The 18741-nt window shown below is 43.8% G+C and overlaps 1 protein-coding gene across 2 annotated transcripts in view; it reads right to left on the bottom strand.

The window, feature by feature from the left end:
* Positions 1 to 9790: 9790 nt before the first annotated feature.
* The window catches only part of ACO2 (aconitase 2), a 29888-nt gene continuing 20937 nt past the window's right edge, over positions 9791 to 18741 (bottom strand). For both annotated transcript variants that reach the window (XM_084809974.1, XM_084809973.1), the window contains exons 11-18: positions 18597 to 18670; positions 17265 to 17376; positions 16638 to 16760; positions 16036 to 16191; positions 14528 to 14719; positions 13345 to 13477; positions 12060 to 12181; positions 9791 to 11031 (exon numbers count right to left, since the gene is read on the bottom strand). In XM_084809974.1, the coding sequence (XP_084666100.1) occupies positions 10894 to 11031; positions 12060 to 12181; positions 13345 to 13477; positions 14528 to 14719; positions 16036 to 16191; positions 16638 to 16760; positions 17265 to 17376; positions 18597 to 18670 (1050 nt within the window). In that variant the 3' untranslated portion in view covers positions 9791 to 10893. The remainder of the gene's footprint in view (positions 11032 to 12059; positions 12182 to 13344; positions 13478 to 14527; positions 14720 to 16035; positions 16192 to 16637; positions 16761 to 17264; positions 17377 to 18596; positions 18671 to 18741) is intronic.

The following is an 18741-nucleotide window of genomic DNA, read 5'->3' as shown; positions in this document are numbered from 1 at the left end:
GGAAATCTTATGATTTCCATCATGAGGTTGCAGAAGCAATCTATATCAAGAGTAGTAAGAGTTTTGTTATTTTTTTTTCTACAGGCTTCAGACCCTGAGTATGCTGCACCCACCTAGCTGCCTTTAACCCAAGAGAGCATGGTGCTGATGTGGGCATGGGATATAAGAAAAGATTAAATCCTGATGGATCAATAAATCATTAATATCAGGAATGAGGTTCAAAACACAGTGACTACTGTTGTGAGGAAATCTCTTTCTGGGACTTCTGTAAATGTGTTTCTTCAGCAGGGTACAAAAGTGTGAATAAAACTATTCACACAAACATATAAATAATACAATAAAATAAAAACAAATAACCATAATGGAATACACCAAACAAGCAAAATAAGAACAGCCAAAAGCATAAAAATGAACAGAGTGAAATTTCCTCTAAAATGCCTAGGCCAGGTTCAGCAACATGACACCTGTAGAATCTGTGGGAGGGAGAAAAGCCAGAAGCCAGAGAGGGGGAAAGAGAGAGAGACAGAGGTAGAGAGAAAGAAGTAGCCAGGGAGAGCCAATGAGAGAGAAAAGCAGAAACAGAATCTGGAGAATGCAGCCAGCCTGTCAGGAGCACCCTAGCGGCCTCTTTCAGTAGACTCCAATAGCCAACTCAAGACACAGATGAAAGGATTCTTTTCAAGGCTTTAATCCTTTACAATTTAATGACTCTTTCAGATGCTAATCATCAGCGACTAAGCAAGGAACAGCAGAGTGGCCTATGCGCCGAGTAGGCAGTTGATCTCCATTTGAAGGAGAGTCACTTTCCCTTGGGTCCATGGGAGGGGGCCGTTGCTTGCACGCCAAATGGGCTCTACACCTCCTTTCCACGCCCTCCATCACTTGTCGCTCCCTGCGTCTGCGTCGAGCATCTAGCAAGCCCCGTTCCTGCACTTTCTCACTGCTAGAATCACTATCTATCTCAGGAATGCCAGCAGGAGAAATCTCTGCCAGCTGCTGTGCCTGTGAGGGATGAGCTGGCTCCTCTCCCATGGATTGCTGATCCTCCTCAGAATCAGAACTGCTCTGGGGTTCTATCGGCTCGATTTCCACCCTGACACAGCCACATACACCCACACACAACAGAGAGAGAGAGAGAGAGCAAGCGCACGAGCACCTCCATATTCACGAGCAACCTCTCTCACACATGCACACCTACACACAGAAAAGGGGAGGATGCTCCCAAAATTTTGTGACTGGCCATGCCCCCCACAGCAATTAGTGGTGGTGCCCAGTATGCGTTTTCAAAATGTCAGCTGTGCCCATGGGCCCCAGGAGGTTGTCTACCCCTGGCCTAGGCAAATAGGAAGGTCTCCAGCTGGTGCCAAAATGACTGTAATGTTGTCACCAGTCGAACCTCTTCAGGGAGAGCATTCCAGAGCCAGGACAGCACCATAGAAAATCAAACAGAGCAATGTCACTTGGTTACATTTAACTGACCCCAGAACCAGTTCTATACCTTGTGTCATATTGATACTATCCTATCATGGTGACGCCATATCTCTCTTGCGTATTTATACATCGTAGTGCACACAATGACATCTGTTGTGGTATTTTGGATAACACAGAATAAAAAGTGCGAAATAATGCTAGAAAAGCAGTATATGGAATGTGTAATGTGCCGCAATAGTTATCAGTGTGCTTCAATACTGATAAGAAGCACTAGTATAGATCTAGCCCTGGAGTCTTAGTCTATGTTAGCGGAAATCATTCCGTAGTAGAACACATGGACTTTTATTAACATATGCAGATGTCTTAATGATGAGTCAAACTATTGGTCCATATAGCCTAGTACAGTGGAGGCTGGTGGCTCTGATGTCAGTGAGGCAGTGAATCCTCTCCAGGTTTCAGTCAGAACCAGTCAGAACTCTAAAGGAGCTATCCGAGGTGTAGAAGCATCTTGGATAGAAGCACCTTGGATAGCTCCTTTGGAGTTCTGAGTGAAACCCAGAGCGGATTCATTGCCCCACTGACATCAGGGCCACCAGCCTCTATTGGGCTAGTATTGCCTACTTTGACTGGTAGCACCTCCCCTAGCATCACAAGCGGTCTTTCTTATCTGCCTATCTCAGATCCTTTTATCTAGAAACTTGCAGTGGTTGAACTTAGGGCCTTCTGCTATACCACAAGTATCAGGTATCATACATTTTACATTAAAACTCTTTACCTCAGTCTGAATCTTCTCTCCACAGTTAGTATCATCAATAATTTGTCCAGGATCCCTGAGACGACAAGTGTTATCCTCTGAGCAGCTCCAGGATGTGGGAGTTAAAAAATGTGGCTGCTTCCATTCTTAAAACCAAGGCTGTGGGGAGAAATCAATAAATATATTGCAATATGTTCTGGCCATTATAGTTCCATAGGCTAGCATGAACAGCAGGCCATCAAGACATCAGCAACAAATTCATTTACCCAGGGAAGGATTCTTTAGAATTTACTGTATAAATATGATGATGATGATGCATCGCAAGAGAAACCAGATAGGGCAATAGAAATACCAATTTGAATTTGCAGGCGGGAGTGGGTGGGTGGGTGGAGGGCACAGCAGGGCTGTTTCCTGCAGGAAAGGGATAAAGAAAGTGTCTAAATGGGGGAGGAGGAGAAAATGTGAAAGGGAAATGGGGGGATATCCTGAGGGAAATAATCAGAAGAATAAGGGCTTAGTGTGGGGTTATGAGTATGGAAAAAGTGGGGATGAAAGTTTTGCTGGTTTATAAGGGGAAGAATGTGTGGTTTAATAAGGAAGGCATTAGGGGCCTATGACTGGGTGGGGCTGGAGGGTAAAAAGAGAACGGTAATTGGTAAGGAGGTCCTGGGGGTATCCTGAGGAGAATAAAAAAGAGGTATTGGGGGGCTATAATTGGGGGCTGAAAAATAGATGTGAGGATCTGAAGATTTGGGGGAACCTTTAACATGGAAAAGGGAGATGGAGATGTTCTTAGGGGAAAATCTAGGGGACAGAGAATGGGATTGGTGAAGGGGGGACTCTGAAGAGAGTGGGAGATCATTAACCTGAACAATGGGAAATTATTGTTGGGAGAGGGGATTCTGAGGGGAATAATGGTGAGTTAGTGGGGCATTGTCCAGAAAGAAATATGGGGGATGGTGTTTTGAGGTGCTGGGGCAGAAGGTGCTGAAGTTTGAAAGCAGCATATGAATGTGTTTTGCTTTTAGACTCTCTTTTCTACATATGGTAGTAACTCTTAGGAGGATTCCTTCCTGATACCATGCCTGGTACATTCTGTTGTTGTTTTTTCTTGTGGAAACAGAGAAGCATTTCTTAAGGAACTATGAAAGCAAGCACCCATTTTATGCAGTATTGCAGGAATAATTTCCACCTTTGCATGTAAAGCACATGGAAGCTGTTCTCATACACTATGAGAGGATTAGCGGTCTGGGATAGCAACAAGCTGGCACCTTAGTCTTGGAAGTGCCAACAAGAAAGGTTGCAACAGGAAGAAAGATCTGGCCCACCTTCATCATAATGTCAATCTCACTTTAGTCTGGTCTTCCTGAATCAGCTGGGAACTGTGTTGTACAAACAGCCCAGTCACATCAATGTGCGATTGGCACAAGTCCTGACCAAATGAATGGGCCTTGTGCTGGCAGAATGGTTTCCAGATTGCGGTTTGCAAGAAGGTTGGGATAGTTACAGCGCAATAGGGATCAATTCAGCTGCCCCTTCCTTAATCCTTTGCTATGTTCCTGTGAAAGCAAATGGCTGCTATTGTTCTTAGTTTGGTGAGGTGGGCGGGCTATATTCCGTTGTGCAAAACAAGCTAGGTCCCACTGAAAGCTGCTAGAAGGTTGAAGGACCGTCACACTTCTGCATAAGAGAAGAGTCTGCATAAGAGAAGAGAAACCGAATACCCACAGGAGCTGAAAGCATTTCCATAAGTGCAGCTTCTTATATTAGGAAGCAGTTGTTCCCATCTCCCAGTACAGAAAAGCCATATCTGTTTCTCCCTGGGCATTGTATCTATGTACAGACAGTCTGACTGTGGCTATGCTATTTCTTGTCCTCCAGAGGCCAACATAATGCATGGTGTCACTCCTTTTCAAGTAAATATGAGGTGGGAATGAAGCACAATGCTTAGCTCTTGTACCAAGAATATGGGCAAGACTACTACTGCAGCACTGAGGCTGCGTGATTGTGCTGACCTCAAGTGACAAATACTAAGTGAGTGCCACCAGATCTCCATGTACTGGAATTATAGTTTCTGAGTGTGCATTTGGTTATTCATGCTGCATATGCAGAATGATGACTGTACAAGGTCATGAAAAGTTCTGAAGCTACTTGAGACAAAGCAGTTCAATGCTGCTCAGAGACTGTTTTGCCTGCTGATCCATCAAACCATGCCACAATCACATTCCCCCCCCCCATCCCCAATGGACTAAGACACTGAACCAGTTTGCACAATCAAAACAGTCCATGGTGGAGTGTGGCATGTCCCACGTTTTGCATATTCAACACCTGGCCGCAGCTTGTCAAATCATAAGAATCAGGCAGAGGGGGACGTGTGAGGGTTAAACAACCCTCGCATAACCCATAACACATTGTCTGTTGTTGGGTTATGTGAGGGTTGTTTAACCCTCGCACAACCCTTGCCGCTCAGATTGTTACAACTCAAGCCATAGCTGGGTATTGAATATTCAAAATGGCCACCAGCACATACTGTTCAATCATGTGAACCGGCCCAGTTTGATCGTATGAACTGGCTCATGGCCTGCTGCAAAAGTAGATCTTAGCTGACAAGTAATGGAAGGAGTCTTACTTTTGGGGAATACTGGTTGCAGCTTGTCTTCCCATCTTGCTTAAAAGTAGGGAATGGGTTCATTTTAAGTAGAGCAGGGGAGAGCACACATCCTTAGAAGAAAAAAATAGGGAGAAGAGCAGTTTCACAGAGAGCAAGATGCTTCTGTACTGTGCATATTGATTTATTCATGCTCACCATTTTGTTTTTAAGATGGTAATGTGAATGCATTTGTGTTCAAGTGCTACAGTAGGAGAATGCTCAATCTTTCAAAAAAGACAAAACCTAAAGGCAACGCACAATAGTACTGGAGATGCAGGAAGTTGTGTCACTTATTACTAATGTTGTCACAGACATAATCCGTTTATGGTGAGGCTTTCTTGGGGTTTGTCTGTTGCAGAGAAATAACTTTTTCCCAGAACTTAACTACAATATATTATTGCTGAGAAAAAGTTTCCCTCTATTCCATCATATCAGCTGCATTAATGAGTATCACAGGTCTCTATGGAAACTTAGGAGTAATGTAACAGCTTGAGAAGCTGCCTATGTATGTTGAGTTGCCTATTTTCAGCACTTAAGCTTTGTGGTTTGCAAGAGCTTTCTGAGACCAGCGTGCCAGGTTGATCAGGAGCATAGAACATACAACTCAGGCAAATCAGAAAGACATAATGGCATTCTAACTAGCATTCACAGATCATAGCTCAGTACTGAGAAATGCAGGAAGTTACTCTGATTAAATAAGTGTTCACTATAGCAGTCAAACTGTAGCTTTGTGTATTCCCTCAAATCTGTTTTGCTGTAAAAATAGTAAGGTGATTACAGTTATATGCACTATGTTTCATTGTAAAATCTAATCACAAGTGAAAGCAGGCTGAATAAAATAGCTGCCTTAGAGAAATCCTGTGACAGGTGCATGGGTCATTCCAAAGTTGTCTCTAGGCCCTTGAGTTTTTGGCCTAGTGGAGGAAAATGGCACATATGAGAACAGTTTTGTTCCTGAGGTCTTCCCCATCTCAAAGCCAAGTCATGGAAGACCTCAGGGCCAATTTCAGGACAATGCTGGTTATATATTGTGAAGAGTCCTTTGCTCTGTAGACATTCCATAGTGCACTACATTTAAAAACAGTCGGAAAGCAATCCTTTGGTCCCAGGAGAGTATCCCAGGGAACACAGGATTCTTCGGAGTCCCCCCTGAGGCTGTAGATACTGCTATATGTATGGACGGGGGACTCTACTATTTGATCCTTCCCACTTGCAGCTGCCTTGGAAAGAACCTTGGAGAGGACTGAAAGGGAGCACGCTGGTGGGCAGGGAAGTGAGGGAAGGGGACAGGAGAGGTCAGGCTATGAAGAATCCTAAGGTCACCCCAGCCTGCCTCCTTTAGATGGTCTAGGAGGCTGTCTAGAGTAAAAGCGCAACAGCAGAAGCACAGAGAGGTCAAAATTGCCTCTGTTGCTCCTGCTGCCCTGTCGGCAGTATCCCAGCAGGGCATTGGACCCACAGAAGTCTCAGAGTTCAGAGACTTCCATCTAATGAGGGTGAAACCCATAGCACTGCTCCCATAATCAGCTGGAGGGAACTGGGAGGGAATGTCAACCTTAAAGCATCAGCAGGATAATTTTGTAAACCACTTTATTTCTCAATAGGAAATTGCAATAATCAGTGGAGCTATATTGTGCAATATATAGTTGTTGTATCAACCAAGTGGGTGATAGGGGCCCTGTCACAGGTACTACAGCATGCAGTGGGTATCCTAGATAGGAGCAGAGCTCTACTAGTGGAAACTTTCAGGGATTTTGCTTCCCAAATAGCTGTAGCCAGAGGAGAGTCTGGGTAGCAAGTTCTTCTTGTGTGCTATATTCTGATTGCTTGTTGTTGTTCAGTCATTCAGTCGTGTCCGACTCTTCGTGACCCCATGGACCATAGCACGCCAGGCCTTCCTGTCCTCCGCTCTCTCCCGGAGTGTGCTCAAGTCCATATTCATTGCATCAGTAATGCTATCTGGCCATCTCATCCTCTGCTGTCCCCTTCTCCTTTTGCCTTCAGTCTTTCCCAGCATCAGGGACTTTTCCAGAGAGTTTTCTCTTCGCATTGGGTGGCCAAAATATTTGAGCTTCAGCTTCAGTATCTGTCCTTCCAATGAGCACTCAGGGTTGATTTCCTTTAGGATGGACTGATTTGACCTCCTTGCAGTCCAGGGGACTCGTAAGAGTCTTCTCCAGCACCACAGTTCGAACGCATCAATTCTTCGGCGCTCAGCCTTCCTTATAGTCCAGCTCTCACAGCCATACGTTACTACTGGGAAAACCATAGCTTTAATTATGCGGGCCTTTGTCGGCAAGGTGATGTGCTGTCTAGGTTTGCCATAGCTTTCCTCCCAAGGAGCAAGTGTCTCTTGATTTCATGGCTACAGTCACCGTCTGCGGTGATATTGGAGCCCAAGAAAATAAAATCTGTCACTGCTTCCATTTCTTCCCCTTCCATATGCCAGGAAGTGATGGGGCCAGATGCCATGATCTTCGTTTTTTTAATGTTGAGTTTCAAACCAGCTTTTGCACTCTCCTCTTTCACCCTCAACAACAGGTTCTTTAGATCCTCTTCGCTTTCTGCCATTAGGGTGGTATCATCTGCGTATCTGAGGTTGTTGATAATTCTCCCAGCAATCTTAATTCCGATTTGTGATTCATCCAACCCGGCGTTTCTCATGATGTACTCTGCATATAAGTTAAATAAGCAGGGTGACAATATGCAGCCTTGTCGTACTCCTTTCCCAATTTTGAACCAATCGGTTGTTCCATGTCTGGTTCTTACTGTTGCTTCTTGACCCTCGTACAGGTTTCTCAGGAGAAAGGTAAGGTGGTCTGGTACCCCCATCTCTTTTAAGAATTTGCCACAGTTTGTTGTGATCCACACAATCAAAGGCTTTAGCGTAGTCAATGAAGCAGAAATAGACGTTTTTCTGGAATTCTCTTGCTTTCTCCATGATCCAGTGAAAGTTGGCGATTTGATCTCTAGTTCCTCTGCCTCTTCGGAACCCAGCTTGTACTTCCGGTAGATCTCGGTTCGCATACTGCTGAAGCCTAGCTTGTAGGATTTTGAGCATAACCTTGCTGGCATGTGAAATGAGCGCAATTGTACGGTAGTTTGAACACTCTTTGGCATTGCCCTTCTTTGGAATTGGAATGTAAACTGACCTTTTCCAGTCTTGTGGCCACTGTTGAGCGTTCCAAATGTGTTGGCATATTGAGTGCAGCACTTTAACAGCATCATCTTTTAGGATCTTAAATAGCTCAGCTGGAATACTGTCCTCTCCACTAGCTTTGTTGTTAGTAATGCTTCCTAAGGCCCACTTGACTTCACTCTCTAGGATGTCCAGCTCAAGTTCAGTGAGCGCACTATCATGGCTATCAGGGACATTTAAGATCTTTCCTGTATAGTTCTTCTATGTATTATTTTCACCTCTTCTTAATCTCATCTGCTTCTGTTAGGTCCTTGCCTTCTTTGTGCTTTATCATGCCCGTCTTTGCACAAAACGTTCCCTTGAGATCTCCGATTTTCTTGAAGAGATCTCTAGTCTTTCCCATTCTGTTGTTTTCTTCGATTTCTTTGCATTGTTCATTTAAAAAGGCCTTCTTGTCTCTCCTTGCTATTCTCTGGAACTCTGCATTCAGAGTTGATTGGCTTTATCTTCCCCTTTCTCCCTTGCTTTTCGCTTCCCTTCTTTCCTCAGCTACTTGTAAAGCCTCATCAGACAGCCACTTGGCTTTCCTGCATTTCTTTTTCTTTGGGATGGATTGAGTTGCTGCCTCCTGAACAATGTTATGGACCTCCGTCCATAGTTCCTCAGGCACTCTGTCTATCAGGTCTAATCCCTTAAATCTATTCCTCACCTCCACTGTATATTCATAAGGGATATGATTTAGGTCATACCTGAATAGTTTAGTGGTTTTCCCTACGTTCTTCAATTTAAGCTGAAATTTTGCAACAAGAAGCTCATGATCTGAGCCACAGTCAGCTCCAGGTCTTGTTTTCACTGACTGTATAGAGCTTCTCCATCTTTGGCTGCAAAGGACATCATCAATCTGATTTCGATATTGACCATCTGGTGATGTCCATGTGTAGAGTCACCTCTTGTGCTGTTGGAAAAGAGTGTTTGCTATGATCAGCGTGTTCTCTTGGCAAAACTCTATTAGCCTTTGTCCTGCTTCATTTTGTACACCAAGGCCATGCTTGCCTGTTATCCCGGGGATTTCTTGACTTCCTACTTTAGCATTCCAATCACCTATGATGAAGAGGACATCTTTTTTTTGGTGTTAGTTCTAGAAGGTGTTGTAGGTCTTCAAGGAACCAATCAACCTCAGCTTCTTCGGCCTCAGTGGTTGGGGCATAGACTTCAATTACTGTGAAGTTGAATGGTTTGCCTTGGATTCATACTGAGATCATTCTGTCGTTTTTGAGATTGTACCCCAGTACTGCTTTTCCCACCCTTTTGTTGACTATGAGTGCTACTCCATTTCTTCTCAGGGATTCTTGCCCACAGTAGTAGATACGATGGTCACCTGAATTAAATTCGCCCATGCTTGTCCATTTTAGTTCGCTGATTCCCAAGATGTTGATGTTCAATCTTGCCATCTCATGTTTGACCACCTCCAGCTTACCTTGATTCATTGATCTGACATTCCAGGTTCCTAAACAATATTGTTCTTTACAGCATCGGACTTTCTTTTCACCACCAGACACATCCACGGCTGAGTGTCCTTTCGGCTTTGGCCCATCCGCTTCACTCTTTCTGGCACTACTTGGAAATACCCTCTGCTCTTCCCCAGTAGTATATTGGACACCTTCTGACCTGAGGGGCAAATCTTCCGGCGTCATATCTTTTAGCCTTGTGATACGTTCCATGGGGTTTTCTTGGCAAGAATACTGGAGTGGATTGAGAGAGTGAGGAGATACATAAAGTAAGGACAATGATGGAGATCTCTGCCAAACTGTAATAAGATTCCCGCTGATATCTAGAAATTTAATTTTATTTATTTTTATTTACAACATTTGTATACTGCTCTCCATCCAAAACAGATTCCAGAGTGGTGAACACAAGAACTGCAATAGTAAAAAAAGATTAAAGATTAAAACAGCATATTAAAATGATTAAAAACAGAATGTCAATAAAAATCATTGCTGGTCATTTAAGGAATGCTTCCTGGAACAGAAAGTGTTGGAAGCAACACAGTGTTAGAGCCTGCCTGACCGCCAGTGGCAGGGAGTTCCAAAGGAAGGGGGCCATCACACTGAAGGCTCTTCTCCTGGTGGACTCCAACTGGACCATAGGTCCATGTGGAACCACCAGGAGCAAGCCTTCCAATGACCTCAGTGACTGGCCAGGTTGGTAAGGGAAAAGGTGATCTCAGGTTTCCCGGTCCCAAGTTGTTTAGGGCTTTGTACACTAGTACCAAAACCTTAAATCTGGCCCGGTAGCAAATCGGCAGCCAATAGCTTGTTAGTTTCATATTGACAAAAGGAAATATGCCAGATCAGGGTTTTCATTGAAAACCTTAGGACAAACAAGATCATAATGAAAATAAAGATCGTCATGATCCCACAGAAGCTGCCTAATTCTATATTAGTGGTCACAACTAAGGTTAATGATATACTTACTGTCAGATTCCTGAACAACCCACCCCTGCATTTGCACAGGTAACAGCCTGCATCCATTAGGAAGCTGAGCAGAGTGCTAGCAGAAATACTAATTGGAGACTGGATTTGTCAGTCACAATCTTTATTTTATTTTCCACAAGAACAATAATCCTCTAAAGTTTCATCCTTTTTCCATCACTGAAATGACTGGGCAGAAAAATCATTGGAAAATAAATACAAAGCAATATGGGACAACTGAAATGCACCAAACATAGGCAGCTATGAAAGCCAAAACCTCATAATGCAGAAAGGAGTACTCTTATTAGTGTCAGCAAGTGAGTACTGTAATAAAGAGGAAGCTAAGGTTACATTTGATCAGACATTTATTCCAAAGAGTTGTCATGGAATTGCACTTTTATGTAGATAGCCATCAAGTCCACTGCCAGATGTGCGTACTTGTGTAGGTTCAGTGCTTCTGCAGCTCTTTCATTCTGTTGAGTGCGCTACCAGCTCGGAACCACTCGATCTGAGTCTCATTGAAAGTGTGGTTCAGCACAATTGTTTCTTGGCTCCCATTAGGATGCTTGATGATGCATTTCAAGGGCTAGAGACAAAGTTAGAGGAACAAGAGGTCGAGTTTTTAGCATCTTGTTCCATAAGCACACCAATATGTTAAGCCATAGTTATCCAAGCCTAAAAATGCATTTAATTTTTTTAAAAGCTCTATCTTTCAAAAAGTAACATCACCTCTTACCAAGGTGAGGTATCACATTTTTTGGTTTTAAAGAAACTTCCATTTAGTTTATGTAATTCTCAACTCAAGGGCCTACATACACATGACTCACACCACTTACTCCCCGACTTGAAAAGTAAATCAAGTCTCCAGTGACAGTTAGCAAGTAGTCATGGTGAAGACTGGAACAAAGCCCCCAAAATTATGTGCAAAGAATCTTGGGTGGGGCCCCTTAGCAGCAACAACCCCCCACCCCATTTATCTTGGTGGTGGCAGGCAGGCACAGCAGCAACAGCAAAGCTAGTATAGCCAGCAAGTGCTAGCATCACCCTTTTAACTGCTCCCACAATGCCTCAGGCTGCTCAGGGCTCCAAAGGCATTGTGAGGGAATTAAAATGACAGGCACCAGCTATAGCAATCCAGGCTCCAGCACAGGTAACCACCAAGGCCCAGCTGTAGCCTCCTGAGGGCTTGAGCCATTGGCAACTGCCTGGTATCAACCCCCGATGGAGGGCCTGAAAGGACTCACAAATTCTCTTCCAAAACAAATTATGCATTTCATTGATTATGCACGTATTTTGTTGCACATTATATTTTATAATAATATGGAATGAAAGAACTGGAAGTATAAGCATGGAGAAGCATTCGGCGCTCTATAAGGAACAAAAGCCCACACATGACATGTTACCAAGATCTTTTTGGTTTGTAATATTCTGCTCAATTGAATGCATCTGATTAATCAGGAAGGTCAGAAATTGAGTGGGTTTTTCTTTAATGTAAGGTTCTCCAAAATTATTTTCCAAATATTATATTGCACCAAGTAGTATATCAGAGCCCTGAAATACAGTACAAACATGCAGCAGAACGTGAGGAGAGCAAGGAGAAACTGTGACTATTACCTTTCCAGGAGCAAAATCTTTCAGACCCACAATACTTAGCTTGTCCACAGGGTGTATCTTGTCATAGTCGGTTGGATCAGCAAAGGTTAGCGGTAGGAGGCCTTGCTTCTTCAGATTGGTTTCTGTTAAAATCAATGGGGGTTTAAACCAAATATTTTAAGACACATATTCTAGCACTGTATTGCAAAGAGTAACTGAAAGTCTCACTGTTATTGGATTTTGCAGTATCACCTGCATCTTGTCTTCAGAAGCACTATCAGATATCATGGCAAGCAACACATTTAAACACGATGTGAATAAAGGAACAAAGGGAAGCAAGTCTCTCCATCCTAATGGCAAGACATTTAAGATTTGAACTGTTATCTAGGTTGCCTGCTCTAATTCGGCTTTGTACAGGAATCCAGTTTTGTGCAGCTGATGGAAGTTTTGTTCATTTGACATACTACTGCACATAGTAGCCGCTTTTTGGGAAGGAAGTCTGTAATGTAATGAAATGTCAAGCTTGAAGATCTAGTATTATAGTTCAAGTAGTTTACACTAGAATAAGGATCTCCCTCAACTGGGGACTATCACTTTACAGCGGGGTGGGCAGCTTCAGGAGACCTGGAGGGAGGTCTGGAGCCAATTTTGGCACCAGTGGCAGCAAAATGTTTTGCCAATTTGCCACCCATTTTCAGCAACAAAGCACAACAGAATGCTACAATGGCCACGTTTAGCTAACAAGCTACATTTGGCTACTGTAGTATTCCATAGCAGTTTACCACCAACTGTCAGTGGCAAATCGTTCTTTCGCTGGCACCACGAATTTCAACAGTGTGTGGGGGGCACATTTGGTCCACAGGTGACATATTTCCCACCACTCTTTATAGGAAGGTAGCAGGGAAGGGCCCCCACTACTCTATTCTAGGTTAAAATGTGTTACAATGTATACACAATGATCTGCAATAGACAGATTAGCAAGCTAGTGAGCAGGTAACTTTCTAACTACTGAACTGTTAAGATTCCATGCAAGAGATCAAAATACACAAGGTGTCCCATTGTGCATTTAGAGAACTCATGCAATGGGATCTATTATTCTGGTCAGCAAAATACATGATCATATCTAAGGCAAGTCTGACACTTCTTGCACTGCTGTCCATTACAGATGGACCAGTGGATCTATGCATGTGCATACCTGCAAGGTCCTAAAAGAGAAAATATTTGCATCTGGACAAAAAACCAAACATACACGCAGCTTGCTTAACATTTTTACTGCAGTTGCCTCTACAGAAAGTGGGATTCTCACCATGAATCCTGGCGAAGCTCTTGACTATGATGGCTCTTCCTCCTAGATGCCGTGGCTCTAATGCTGCATGCTCCCGACTTGAGCCTTCACCATAGTTTTCATCCCCAACTACCACCCACTTAACACCATGTTTCTGTGAACAAAACAAATACAAACACATTTATTAGTCACAGGATTTTGCCTTCCCTTTGAAGGAAAAGATGGTTGTTGTTCCATGTATCGTAGTGGCTGAGAAGCCACTTGAGGGTAACAAGAATGGAAAACTACTGGATGTAGGGTTAAGTTTCTTTGAGGGGGGAATAGAAAGGAAGAGTTGAGCATGCTTTCTTAGAATTCTAGTTGCAAAAGGCCTTGGTCACACTCACATGAAAAAATCTCTCTTGTCCAATGAGAACAGGATGGGATTTCCTTTGAGCCACTTTATGTCATTCCTCTGCTACACAGAAGGCGCTAAAATACAGGATTACTGGCACAGTGGGCCAATTTGCACAACACGAGGGTGATTAATAAGCCATGGAGGCTTGTTAACGCCTTGCATGTGCTAGTCAAGCCCTGCCCTGATTTACATGATTACCCTCGCCGGGCACAGTTTCTCGTGTCATCCAAAACCGGCACGGGGAACCTTGTTAGGGTGGTTAACCTCCCAGAACTCATGACTGTTGTAGGGGTGGTTTGTTAACCACTCCAACAAGACACACTCGCCAGGTTCCAACAACATGACAAGCTGCGGCTGGGGGCTTGAATCAGCAATCTGGTGCCCATGGGTGCTACAACCCACCACGGCTTAAATAAGCCACACTGGGCTGTGGCCATCATGCTGGGGTCCAGCAGGAGATGGTGGTGCTGAAGCATAAGGAATAAAGTTTTTCTAATGGCTGGCAGAGTCTGGGGCCTACCCAGAGCTTTCCCCATCTCCAGTGCTGGATTGGACTGTGGATATGAATTCTGAAGAGACACTGCTTAACGGAGTCCTTGGCTCCATGGCAGCCTCTTGCTGCTGCTCACACAAGTCATGTCTGAAACACCATTTGGCAGCTTTAGTGCAATTGCAGCAGGACAGGTTCTCTCCCTGCTTTATTGTGTTAAAATTTTTAGAGAGGCATTTTGAGAGAAGGAAGGAATGTTATTTGTGACTGTATGGACAGGACCTACCCACTTAGGTACCGCTATGTTGCTTACTGACCTTGTAGTAACGGGCTATGTCAGGAACAGGTCCAAACTCCTGGTTTAATGCATTCCTCACTGAATTGGCCTTGTCATTCTCAATGTTAATGGCTCCAATCAACAGGTTGTTTGAAATATTGTCCAGATGGCCACGGAATTTGAGCCAGGGGCCAGCTGCTGAAATGTGGTCAGTGGTACATTTCCCTTTCACCTGGGATACAAGGTAAGAGAAACTCAACACAACGAGCATTTTGACAGCATCAAACACTTATTCTCAAGGGCCCCCATTTTTTTCTGTCTGGGGTGATGGGAGTTGCAGTTCAACACATCTGGAGGGCACCAGGTTGGGGGAGGCCCATCTAAACAGTTGCAATTGTACACCCAGTTTAGGTGGCAGGATCTGCTGGTGGGCTTCGATTCCTAAACATGTACATTTAGAATCAAGAAGCAGCATATTTCTAGACAATAGGGTTAGAAGTAAAAGATCTTAAAGATGTACAGTTTCTCTGAGAAAGGTTCAAACACTAAGATGAGGCAGAAGTTGTGTCATGTACCAATTATGACCTCAGCCTGCACCAAAATCCCTCAGTGCCCATCCTCCTCCTTATTTGTGTAGTTCACAAAATCCAGTCTCTAACAAGAGATTTGGAGTGCTTCAAGAAATCTGAATTGTATAATCAGAAAACACCTTTTTATTCAACTTTGTATACGTTAGACAGAGCACCATCACAAGTGTTGGTAGTTTCTCCTTTCAGAATTTTAGTATTTTTAGCACAGCATCCTACAGTAGCCTTTAATCTCTACCTTAGTATGAAAATTAAAGTAATTTAAAATCATTTTATCTACCCACCTCTTAACTCTTCTTCCCCACCCACTGCAACCTGCAATCCTTTCCAGGAGCAGTTCTGTCAGCATCCCCTGGGTACAAGTACCTAGATTTTCCATGAACAGATGCTTATGAGGTCTAATCTTTACTTAATCAACATCACAATCTTGACAGATTAGGTAAAAAACTCAATGGTACCCAGTCCGACATACTGTGCTTAGGTTGATAGTGCTTGTGAAATAAAGCTCAAGAAGCCACCTTCAATACTAGGGATTACTATTTAAAAAATAAAATACAATTGATTTTGATTTCAAACATTTCATTACAAGCATTTTAACCGTTAATAATTCATCTCTTGGGAGGGGGAGCGGCTTGCAGGGGAATCCCTTATCTTCAATCACAGATCACATAACAAGCAGATTCCTCTGCCTGCCTCTTTCCCAAGCACCTGGCAGCCTCCAGGGCAGGGGGCATGGGTTGAGGAGGGGAGGCAGAGGGGCCTGCAGAAAGTGCCCAACCCTTTGCAGGCCAGACTGGGAAATTCCATGGGCTGGAGGTTCACTGTCCCTGTATTAGCAGAACAAGAATATGAGATTGACTCTGAAGTGTATGACATTGACCCTAAGAAGCAGGCAACCTCAGTTGAGACTGTGACAGAATAACCCCTTTCCAAACCTAACTGGTTTCCCTCCAGCCCTTACCTTTATGAGGATCAGCATGTCTTCCAGGTCCTTGCCATCCCACTTATCAAAGGGCTCAAGGAGTTGCAAGCGCTGGCTGGTGGGGCTCACATCCACATGCTGGCTGTTGCCATCCTTTGGGGGGTATTGATAGGTGTCCTGCCCTGGATCAAATTCCTACAGGACATGATTAAGAGGAAATTATGGCAGAGAGGAAGGCAACATCATACCGAAGGGAAAAGCCAAATTCCAAGTATTCAGGCAAGGCCACACCTTGTGTATTTCAACGGCACAAGGAAAGACTTAAGGGTTCCCCTGTAAGTCATCTCTCTGCTCTGCCATCTTCAGGTCTTCTTCAGATCACATAATCCTCCCTCATTCATCTTTGCCACCCCTTTATTTAGTGTCTACACCCACCACTCTTCCATCTCACTCAGATGTGACACCATCCTTGTGCAGTGGAATTCTGGCCTGTGTTTTGTAAGGCAGCTTAGAACATTTTATTCTTTACACAGCTATATTTCAAAAAAACACTAAATTATTTCCAACAGGCCACCTTTTAATGATGTTCCTACCACCCTGGGATGAAGGATGGGAAGTAAGTTTGAGAGCAGGAAGATTACCAGTTTAGGCAGCTCATCAGCATCTGGTGGCTTGAGTTTGAACTTCTTTCCATCAGCTCCTGTCAGGAAGTCTACCTCTGGGTTAAATTTCAGGGTGCCAGCAAGGGCCAGGGCTGTTACTATCTGAAAAAGTATCCATTATAGGTAAGAGAAGACTATTTTTCTTCATTTCATTTCACCTCCCATCGCTCTTAAAAGTTCTACCTTACTTTAAAAAAACAAACTATAATAATAAGTTGGACTAAAGTCTTAATGCAAGTCTGAAAAGAAAATGCCTGTTGGGGAAAGTCTACTTTTAGTATAAAATGCAGGGTTTCAACAGCAGACAAGCTTACAGGCCAAAGGTCTGCCTGAATAAAAAGTAGTTGTCTGCTAGTGGAAGGACAACTGAATGGGAGCCAACCTACACTCTCTCGGCAGGGAATTCCAGAGCCTGGGAGTGCCCACTGAGAGGGCCCTGTCTCATGTCTCCACCAACCATGCTTCCGATGCTGGTCGGACCAAGAAGGACCTCTCTGAAAGATCTTAAAACCCAGGCACCTTGATTCCCACAAGGACTGCAGCAAAGTCTATTTTTCTCTCCCCAACCCCATTCTCCTTTTAGCATAAACCTGACACATACTATACCTCTGGAGATGTCACAAAGGCATGTGTCTCTGGGTTGGCATCATTGCGGCCAGTGAAATTTCTGTTATAGGATGTAACAATTGTATTCTTTTCTCCCTTTTTGGTATCTTTTCTGCAAAGACAGGCAGAGGAAGAGAAAAAGGCTTGCTGTTAACTCTGTAAAATGGGACAGTGTTTATACTACTTTTCAAGTGATGCTCCCAAAGCTGTGTAGAAAACAAAAGGATCAGGCCATCATAAAAGCCACATAAGCAGGACCAGTAAAAAATCAACTCCCCAAAGTACAACACAGCAAAAGCATTTTTATCATCACATGAACGATGTCAATGAGGGGGCCAAACAACCCGCAGAAGAGCATTCCAGAGTTCCAGATCTACTACTAATCTGGCACCCAAACACAATGGTACCTGAAGTAGTGCCTTATCAGCTGATCTCAGATTTAGGGGAGACACTCCCCAAACCCCCAGGACCCAGTCTATTTACAGCTTTAGAGGTCAAAACTGGCACTCTGAATTGGGTGTAAACACAGATTAGTAACTAGTGTAGATGTTTCTATACAGGTGCAATCGGGCAATGGCAACGTATGCCCATAGCACTTGGGCACTGCTATTTTGTACCAGCTAAACGACCATCTTTATTGGTAGCCCCACATACAGCACATTACAGTAATCTAATCTGGAGGTCACTATGGCATGAATGACAGTGGCCCATCTTCCAGATGGAGGTGCACCAGCCACAATGGGTAAAAGGCACTCCACGCTACAGCTACTACCTGGTACTCCTGGAACAAACCTGGGCCCAAACTAAAAACCTGATCCTTTACAGTCTTCTCCCATCCAACTGGTCCATTGAGTCCCACCCCACCAATTCCACCTTGGCTAGCTTATTACACCATTTCCTCAGCAGTCCAAACTCTCCTAGAAAGGCTAACCATAATTATGGTGCTGGAATATGTGAAAAGGCCATTGCTAAGCAAGAGGAAAATATTAATATGGCACACTAAACTGTATGCATGGGTTATATCTATCAAAACTGCTTGCAAAAACTTAGAGACAATTACAACAGCCACATGAGGAAGCAAAAGACTATAGGTCCGGTTAGGGGCAATCTACCTTAAGGAGGCAAATATTGAGGGAGATGGCAGGTGCACAGGCAAGCAATGATGATCCATCTTACCAGCTAGTTTGATATCTTGAGAATGGTTTTTGCCCACAAGCACTTTTTTGTAACTATGTGCACCCCATTTCCCATTTTAAAGGATTGACTTCTTATGGGAAATCATAGAGAACCCAGTGAAGTACAGTCATTTGTCCCACAAATGTTCCATCTTACCTGTCCCACTGGCCTATGCATGGCCCACAAGCATTGGCAAGAACCACTCCGCCAACATCACGCAGGACTTTTGACTGAAGAAGGCAAAGAACAGAATTAGCCAGGAAGACTAGCCAGTGGCTTTCATCCCAACTTTTCAGGAGGC

Source organism: Heloderma suspectum, chromosome 7, assembly GCF_057233095.1.
Source record: "Heloderma suspectum isolate Gila_16-S chromosome 7, 16-S_ref, whole genome shotgun sequence".
Lineage (NCBI taxonomy): Eukaryota > Metazoa > Chordata > Lepidosauria > Squamata > Helodermatidae > Heloderma > Heloderma suspectum.
The sequence above is the reverse complement of the archived record's forward strand: the minus strand, read 5'-3'. Positions and strand labels throughout refer to the sequence as shown.